Here is a 10230-nt window from a genome sequence, read left to right on the forward strand (position 1 = left end):
CGTAAATAATTCAAATTGATTTCTTCTTCAAAAAGTAACAGATCAGACCATTAGCTTCATAATAACTGATGCTTATTTTTCTTTCAATTATTACATTTTACAGTTCTGTTTAATATGTTCATCCTGAGCAGGTTTATTTGTTTTTGTTATAAACATACTAACTTTGTAACGTTAGTTGTCATTGCCAGGTCTGAATGTTAAGTCAGCATGTGTTTGAAAGACCTTCAACTTATCGAGTATTGCAAGTCTCTGATTGTTTTGGAACGTCTTCTGATACCTGTGGACTTAGTTCAAGGCCAGCTTTTTTTTTTTTTTCTAATAGGATGAACAAATGGTTAATTGTTTGCTCTGGTCACTCAAGTGCAAGACCTCACCATGTATAAAAAGTCTAGCTGCGGTTTCTGGTCAGCGACATCCTTACCTCTCTATTCAGGTTCTCCTCCTCCGAGGTTTGGCATTAGATTTGCTAAATGATGACCATATCTTTGATCTGGGGGATTGTGATAGCAATGTGCTGCTGTTTGTGGCTTATTCTTGGAATAAGGAGAAGGTAAAAAACAAAATCTTTAAATTGAATCTAAGTTCGTTCAGTAAATATTTTTTTACATTCATTATTGTATAATAAATTTGGCTTTCTGTACTTACACGAACATTTTCTTTAATTTTCTTCTCAAATTAACAAATTTAAAATGTTTAAGTAAGTAATATCTTTTATATTTAACTAAAGATATAATCGCAGTTTTCTTTCTGGCGTTGGCATATCAATGGCGATGCAAAAATGTACAAACTTGTTAAACATAACTGGCAGAAGTTTGTGAGGTCTCTGTGTCTGTCTGTGTGGGCATAGAAAGAGGGAGTCTGGATTAGTAAAAGATACTAGTGATAAGTGGGATCTGCAATGAAAAGAATTTCTTTCTATCATGTGGATCAAATAGATGTTCTGACTAAATACATTTTCCCCTTCAGCTAGTTCTTGTGCATTGTAGAGACTCAGCCGAAGTGTAGGCGAGAGCAGCAAGCGTGCACTGGGCATTCTATCGTTTTTTTCTTAGTAAACATACGTGACCACGATGAATTGGGAAACTGCTACATGTGTGTGACATCACCTTTATTTCCATGGGTCATTTGTTCATAACTGGTTCAAGAAAGCAAGAAATACAAATAGAGTCAGATATATAGGCCTGGTTTAACTTCTGATTGGCTCAGAGTATTTATGGGACGGGGTGGGTAATATGTAAATATTTTCTGTGAGGTCAATGTCCAAAGGATAGAATTACCCACAACATATCTTCAACTGTGTAGATTGTTATGTGTTATATGCCTTTTACAAGTATGTTCTGTCCCTTAAAAGGTTTTAAATCAGGCCTGATAGTTTCTAATTTTAATTAAAATACTTATCTTCAAAATAAGAAAAATAAAAATAATTGTTTTATGTTATGTTATTCTTCCAAGAAGGTTAGTAGTTTATGTTGGGAAATAAATGTTTATATTCTTTAATAAAAACATTTAAAATTGCATGAAAGAGTATTGAATTACAATCGATGATTCTGTCAATACTTAATTTTATTTTATAAGCTGATTTCTCAAATGAGATTCTCCTTAACTATCATCACAGAATCATGTTTTTAAGCTATGAAGACTGTGAAAACCGCAATTCTGCAACCCTCTGTTATTCGGTGTTCTATATCTTTAAAGAAAACAATACATTACTTAGGCAAATTATGCTTAGAAAAATATTAATGCTGGGTGTATTTTGAACTATGTATTGAAAGCAAAAATCCTGTGGGTCTTGTTCACCCCTTTATCCTCACCATTGGGAGAAGGGACTGACACATGGTGGACATTCAGTAGGCGTGGTAGAACACGACCATGGAAGGATGGGTGGGTATCGCAACCATTTTCACCAACACCTTACTGCATGAATATAGCCCACTATTTCAGTAAAAGATCAGGGCCCCAGTAACACTAAAAAGTATCTATAAACTGTAGCGTTTTGAAGTTTGAAGTCAATAGTAAAAATTTAAAAAGTTTGTATAAATATAAAACTGTGTAATTTTCCGTATCTATCATATGTTTTTGTCTTAAGAAAAATGGGCGAACCGCCTCTGGAGAATGGGCTGATTCCGTACCTAGGATGCGCTCTGCAGTTTGGTGCCAATCCTCTTGAGTTCCTCAGAGCAAACCAGAGGAAATACGGCCATGTGTTTACCTGCAAACTAATGGGAAACTATGTCCACTTCATCACAAACCCCTTGTCGTACCATAAAGTCTTGTGCCATGGAAAATACTTTGATTGGAAAAAATTTCATTTCACTACTTCTGCAAAGGTAACCACTTTTGCATTTATACAGCATTCTCTTTATATTCTACTTTTTAAATACGTCATTCTACTTAGTGATTTCGGGGTACTTTGACTTAGAGATGTGAGTTACCCTAACATGGACATTCTTGGAAATATAACCAAATTAGACATAACCTTTGGGTACCAATCATTTAAAAAGTCAAAATAAGTATAGGCTTGTCATTTCTTAACCAGCTAATGAAATAAACATGAAGATATTTACTGAGTCAGATGACGCTGTGTGAGTAAGAGAGGTACAAACTCACTCATGTCAGCCACGTCTACACAACACCCGGAGTACATATGGTGAGAACTTAACATTGAATAATTGTTTTCCCACACCCGTGCCACAACTTTGTTTAATGTTACTAAGGAATCGACCAGATATTTTGGCATCACTTAGATGTAATCTAAGAGGCTCTTTTATAGAGAAAAAAGTTACTGTATTTTGCTGTATATAATGCATACATTTTTGTCTAAATTTTTGAGGGAAAAATAAGGACACACATCATACACAGGTAGTACTAATTCTGTATCTATGTAAATGTTTTTAATTCTTTTATTTATTCTTATGTGTGAACTCTAGAAAGCAATAATGATATCCATATGTTCAAAAATAAATGCTAAAATTATTTTATAGTTCAAAAAAACCAAGTCGCTAAATATAAATTAAAAAATTGAATTAAAATATTAAAATGAAAATTTTTTTCCTGAAAGTTTGAGCCAAAAACCTGGGTGTGCATTATACATGGCAAAATATGGTAACCAACATTAACTGCATCTCTGCAAGGAAATATTAGACATGGTGTCTGCCTCTAAGTAAATTAAAGTCTGGTTAAAATACATCTACAAAGAATAGAAGAGAGAACTAATGTTTAAAAAACAGTTTTGATCAGTACAGAATTAACATGCAAATAACTGCCTTCCATAATGAAAATAAACAGACAAATAGAGTGGTTGAGGGAAGTTTCATTGAGGAACTGGAGTTTAAATGTGGCCATATAGAAAGGGTATAAGTTGGCCATTTATTAGTAAAATGCTACAAAACTGTATGTGGAAAGGGCAATTTCCACTCCCTTATTTAAACAAGTAAACTTTTTTAAAAAATGAAACTTTTCCACTTATCAAAGTATCTAATTTGTTTTCCAGCCATTTACTAGCACTGGGTCATTCTTTAATTTCTTTTTTCACGTTTTGTTTACTGTCAGGCATTTGGGCACAGAAGCATTGACCCAAGTGATGGAAATACCACCGAGAACATAAGCAAAGCTTTTGTCAAAAATCTTCAGGGCGATGCCTTGAATTGCCTCACAGAAGCCATGATGAAAAACCTCCAGCTGGTCCTGAGACCTCCGGAATCAAAGAAGCCAGCCTGGATGACAGAAGGGATGTATGCCTTCTGCTACCGAGTGATGTTTGAAGCTGGGTATTTAACTCTCTTTGGCAGAGATCTTACAGAACAAGATGCACTCATTCTAAATAAACTTGACAACTTCAAGCAATTTGACAAAATCTTTCCGGCCCTGGTAGCAGGCCTCCCCATTCATGTGTTCAAGACCGCACACCAAGCCCGGGAAAAGCTGGCAGAGGGCTTGAGGGATGAGAACCTGGGAAAGAGAGACCACATGTCAGAACTGGTCAGATTCCTGAATGACATGCTCTTCACCTTGGATGACATGGAGAAAGCCAAGACACAACTTGCTGTTTTGTGGGCATCGCAAGCAAACACCATTCCGGCCACCTTCTGGAGCTTATTTCAAATGCTAAGGTAACCAGCAACTTACTCAGTTCTTTGTTCCTTTCAGAAGAAGGCAGAAATTCAACTCTTAAAAAGAATCATAAGCAGCCATGACTGGTACATGTGTCTTATAGAAGCAGAACTTCCCAGGGAAAGGAATGCACTTTCCCAGGGAAAGGAATGCTGCAGGGTCCATTCTGGCTACCTGGGCCCAGAGCCCTTGATCTTAACCCCAGGCTGTTTGTCATGACACCAACTTAAGTCCATGAATTGATCTTTGTAATCACAAAAATATATTTAAGTGACTAATGACTTATGGACAATGAAGGGGCAGGGCCTATGCCTTATTCATTTGTGCATCAACAGTATGTGTTTTCACTCAATTATTTGTCTTGCTGTTATTTTTCTATGTTTATTTATTGATATTTAGAGAGAGGAAGGAAAGAGATAGAAAAACACCAATTTGTTCTTTCACTTATTTATGCATTCATTGGTTGTTTCTTATATGTGCCCCGATCAGGGATTGAACCTACAACCTTGGTGTACCAAGACATAGCTCTAACCAACTGAGCCACCTGGCCAGGGCTTTTGTCTTACTGTCTATTTGACCAAATACCATAGCTATGGATCCATTATTCTTGATGGGATTTAGCTACATTTTGCCATTCAAAACTGTATGTAGCTAAAAACACACACAAAAAACTATGTAACATGTTATTTTACATAAACATGATTTATGTCCAAAGTGTTAGTGTTTTGGAAATTTGACATTCAAATAGTTTATTGAATTATTCCAGTTAAGTTGGATATTTAGTATCACACAGACATAAAATTACTATTCCCTGGGATTGAAAATACCAAATTTCCATTGATAGCTGATAATTTTGTGCCTGTCATCATTTAAATATTTATAAAAAATATTGTCAAAATAATTTCAGATTAAAAAAAAAAACATTATCAACCTGTTTCAAATGCTAAATTTCTTGCAGAGTTTTTACTTGAGAGAGGTCTGTCCAGACAAAATCACATAGTTACAGTAAGGTCGCACCATCGATTTAATGTCGCGTAGGTAGTAGCAGCCAGTTTATGGTAATCACACAAACACTTTTCAGATAGCAAACGTTTCTGACAACCAGTGACCTGTAATCACGCCATGTAGATTTCTTATCACAGCCCCGAAGCAGCAAACTTCAATGCATTAGAGTTTACTTTGACTTGTGCAATGATGTAGCATTCATTTTACAAGTCCGAGTGCTAGAACAATTACAGATGGAAAAGCTGTCATGCTACCTGAAACCGTGGTATGGATTTTAGGAGTAAATTTAAATTTCCATGTGTAACTTAGCCAGTACCTTACAATTGTTATTTTAGGTGCAAATTTTCTTGTCCGTTACTATGTAAATGACTAACTTGACCTTTTTAATCTTTACTAGAATCATTTATAAAAATCTGGCCGGTTTTACTTCTGCATAGTAAGACCCTTTTAAGGTAGCTATTCTTGCTGATACGCAAGGACTTACACACAATTACAAAATAAAGTTAAAAAAGGAAAGGAAATATCCCCTTTCCACCTTTTCTCTGGTATTTTGATCACCTATTTACAAGATAGGGGGAAAGCCTGTGTATTTGCAGATTTTTTGGTATAGAAAAATTTATTTGCTGTACATCTTTTCTTTTCTCTTAACTTTTAATAGGAGCCCTGAAGCAATGAAAGCAGCTACTGAAGAAGTGAATAAAACACTAGAGAACGCTGGTCAAAAAATCAGCTTTGACGGCAAACCTATTTGTTTGAATCAAACGCAACTGAATGACATGCCAGTACTAGGTATGGGTAACTTCCTACATTACATTTCATTTACTGCTTCCTACTCACAGTAATTGTCAGTATATATTATGCACTTGTTTGTTTTAGGCATAATGCTAAGTATTTCCTCTGAGTTATCCTTTTGATATTCACAGAAACCGATTAGGGACAATTTCCATTTCTGTATAACAAGTAAGGAAACTGACACTTAGAAGCTAAGTTGCTGTCCAGAACGGAATGGTGACCCAATTAAACATTAATGCGGGACCCGAGACCCAGCACTCCCAACCACTTCTCTGCACTTCATACTCTCTCTTTTGTTATTACTCTTACACTGATTTTATAATTAATTGGGAGTATATTATTCATTTTCATCAAATAAAGGGGGGAAAAGTACCATCAAGAAACCACAAGTAGCACTGGCTGGTGTGTGACTCAGTGGATTGAGTGCTGGCCTGCAAACCAAAAGGTCACTGATTCAATTCCTGGTCAGGGCACATGCCTGGGTTGTAGGCCTGGTCCCCAGTTGTGAGTGTGCAAGAGGCAACTGGTTGATGTTTCTCTTACACAGAGATGCTTCTCTCCCTCTCTTTCTCCTTCCCTTCCCCTCTCCCTAAAAATAAATAAATAAAATTTAAAAACAATTACTTGCATTTTAAAAAAGAAACCACAATTAGATGCATGGGTTGGGTAATGGGATTGAAGGTTTTTCTTATTTTTGTTTTTTTTATATTTTATAGAAACACACACAATGTATGCTTTTATAGTAAAAAAGAGTTTTCTTTTTGTTTTTGTTATTTTTGAAAAGATTTTCTTTACTTTTTAGAGAGGGGAAGGGAGAAAGAGAAGGAAACATCAATGTGTGGTTGCCTCTGGAGCGCCCCCTACTGAGGACCTGGCCTGCAACCAGGAGACCTTGGACATACCACCACTTCTGGGGGCCTTGCTTTTCTCCTTTGTAAAATGAAGTGCTAACAGGTTATGATTTTACACACAGTCACATGAGGAGCACCCCAAACATGACAATTAAGAGGATAGAGGCTGGAAGGTCAGGCAGTCTAGGCCTTCTCACTAAATTGGCATGTTTTAGCTAGTCACAGGGCAATTCTCTTTGTCCCTTTACATCTTCACCAGGCAGCAGGGCCTTGCCGCGAGGCACTAAACTGTATAATGATAAAAAATGGGTCTTGTCGGCACTGAATTGAAGCTGCATTAACCATCCAGCCAAATAGTTCTATACTCAAATATTATCAGTTCATTAAATCTCAAAAGTGATAAACTTTGAATAATTCACATAGAAGGGATTTACTGATTTTGCCAATTGTATCAGATGTCTAGTCACATGTATAAATAAGATTATGTTCCCACAAACTTATGAAAATCCAGCTCCTATTGACAACTGAGAAGATTATAACTTTATCAAAAGATTATTAACTCAGATTATCAGATTAAAAAATACATTCAGGCACAACTGAGTCATTGATCACAGCATAGTAGTAACAGAAAAAAGTTTGAGAAATTGGTGTCTAGCCAGCTTCCCACAGTCTGTTTAGCTCTGTGTTTGGGGCTGCTAGGAGTATTTCAGGTTCTATATTAAGTGGCCTTTAAATACTTAATTTGTTCTTGCTTTTGTCCTCCCTTCTGTCTTCCCTCCTTTCCTCTCTTCCCCTGCCCTTCCTCACCTCCTTTCTTCCTTTACAAATATTTAGATAGCATCATCAAGGAGTCTCTGAGGCTCTCCAGCGCCTCCCTGAACATCCGGACCGCTAAAGAGGATTTCACTTTGCACCTCGAGGACGGTTCCTATAATATCCGCAAAGATGACATCATAGCTCTGTATCCCCAGTTAATGCATTTAGATCCAGAAATCTACCCAGACCCTTTGGTAAGTGCCTGTTCATCAAAGTCAATATCCAGGTGATATCTTTACAGATTGAAATAAAGAGGAAATTTACCATTACAGGATTGATTTGGTTATTGAAGTCATAGGGGTTGTCTCCTTTATTATGTCAAATATTCGTATATTTTGGATAATCTGGACGATGGTCTGAACTTTTCATTTTTTTCTCTGATATTTGTCATCAGATAATTTCTTTTAAATTGTGTTTGCAGTCGTGATAATAAAGCTTCTGCCTTTCCGTTTCCTTGAAAAGTGCCTGCTCCCAAATCCAGGAAATTAGAGGCTTCTAGTGTGTTATCTGAACCCTTCTTTCTAGTTCTGCCTAACTGAGGAACTTGTCACCCAGCCAGAGTAGGAGGCATCTCAAAACTTTCTCGTTCCTACTAGTTCTTGTTAAGCTCCTGTTCCTCATTACTTTCTGATTCATGGTGGGGTATTTGTTCAATTACCCATAAATTAGATTTAAAAAGAAAATTATTCTTTGGGCCTTCCAGGTCAAAGAACAGATACATTTATTTAAACTAATTTACAGGTTTGTTTTCTCTGTATTCTCATTGCAGACGTTTAAATACGATCGCTATCTTGATGAAAATGGGAAGACAAAGACCACATTCTACAGCAATGGACTCAAGCTGAAATATTACTACATGCCTTTTGGGTCAGGAGCGACAATATGTCCTGGAAGATTATTTGCTGTCCAGGAAATCAAGGAATTTTTGATTCTGATGCTTTCCCACTTTGAACTAGAGCTGGTGGAGAGTCACGTTAAATGTCCCCCTTTGGATCAGTCCCGCGCAGGCTTGGGCATTTTACCGCCATTAAATGATATCGAGTTTAAATATAAATTCAAACCTTTGTGAATACATGGTTGGGAAAAAGAGGAAATTGGATGATGTGACAAATTGGGGAACGTCACCACTCCTTCGTCGCTTGGGCCAGATTACATGTGCTGGTAGCGGAGCTGACCTGCTGAGGTCTGTTCGCGGATACTTGCTTGTGAATCTTAACATTTTGGTGGTGGTTTTCAGAAGCTCTCTCAGACCGTGTTAACGAAGAAAACCAGTTCCTAGAAGCATTATAATGTGTTTTCATTTGAGTAAGTCAGTGAATGTTCATGTAGCTTGGGACTAAACTTCATTATTTTCAGAGTAAAAAGTCTTTTATTTCCAGAATGAAGATATTCCAATTGGCAGAATATTTTTCCTAAGGAAAGTGCTTTATTTTTATAAAAACCACTCAACAGTTGTGAAAGAGTTATGAATTCACGTTTTAGTGAAACTGCATGAATTTTTGTCTCAATGTGGACCTCTTCAGGTGTAGATATATGTTATAAAGGACATTTTAAAAGATTAAATTATGCTTTTTAATGAAAAGAAAATGTTGTTCAGCTTTCCTCAGATCCAGTCTTCAGGGACTTAAAAATGATCTGTTGTTCTGAAAACATTAAAATTGTTCTAATAGTTTCCCTTTATGCTTTAATTTACTCTTTCTAAAAACTCTAATGTCCTTGTCAGGTTTCAAGGATCTTATTTATACTTTCATTTGACTCTCTGTTAATGAGAAGATTTTATTTTCTCAGAGAAGGCAGGTTTTCTGTTATTACTCAACATGCAACAGTGAAAAGAATGGAGCACTCGTGTGATACGTTTTAATATTAAAACTGGATGAAAAATAAACCATTAACAGTTTTGGATATGAAACATGAAGAGTTCATTGAATGTAACTTGATGTTGTATTCTATTTAAATAAAATATTTTTATCGTTATATGACTTGTGGAAAGAAACATAATTTAAGCCTATATGATAGTGTTTACTGTATACAACAAAGCTTTGGTAAAATATTTTAAGTGTTGGAATTATCAGCTATACTAGTTGCTTTCAAATGATAAGAGGAAGTTTCGTTAGAAAGTCACAGAGGGAGAAGAAGTGAGCTGTGGAAGAAATGGGCTCAGGAAACCAGCCACAGCGGGAAAGGAAGGCCCTTTGGAGCTTGGGGGAGAGAAGGAAGGGAAGAAAACATTCCTGGGGGAAGGGGACAGGGAAAGGTGCGGGCGTGCTCCAAGAGAGCTGCCTCACCTATAAAATTTTTATTAATATGCCTGTATGTATTTATAAATTATATTTACCTTTTATCTTATAATACAAATATGAAGAAAGCATTGTACCATTTGATAATTTTGAAATGACCCACTTTTCAGAAATAAAAGGGTGAATGTGCATGTTAAAACAATTTTTTTGAAGTAGCCAAAAGATTTGTTATAGTCAGAATTATAGCAGGGAGAACGACAGCCTGGTTGCGGGGAGGGAGGTTATTCAAAGTATTTGTAAGAACTCAGAGAGCATGCAATAGGGCCTTTGGTGTCTTCTCAACATGGACAAGTGATTCTCCCTGCCTCCAAGTGGCCTTTGGGCATTGGCAAAATGCACAATATTAATCACATTGATTC

The 10230-nt window shown here is 36.4% G+C and overlaps 1 protein-coding gene across 1 annotated transcript; it reads left to right on the plus strand.

Moving 5' to 3' along the window:
• The first annotated feature begins 393 nt into the window (after positions 1-393).
• On the plus strand, positions 394-9984 carry CYP7A1 (cytochrome P450 family 7 subfamily A member 1). The gene is made up of 6 exons (XM_024572482.3): positions 394-550; positions 2087-2327; positions 3550-4109; positions 5774-5904; positions 7593-7768; positions 8344-9984. Exons 1-6 carry the CDS (start codon positions 471-473, stop codon positions 8641-8643), a joined length of 1488 nt encoding a protein of 495 aa, XP_024428250.2. The 5' UTR covers positions 394-470; the 3' UTR covers positions 8644-9984.
• The last annotated feature ends 246 nt before the right edge of the window (positions 9985-10230 follow it).

Source organism: Desmodus rotundus, chromosome 8 (genome assembly GCF_022682495.2).
Source record: "Desmodus rotundus isolate HL8 chromosome 8, HLdesRot8A.1, whole genome shotgun sequence".
Classification (NCBI taxonomy): Eukaryota; Metazoa; Chordata; class Mammalia; order Chiroptera; family Phyllostomidae; genus Desmodus; species Desmodus rotundus.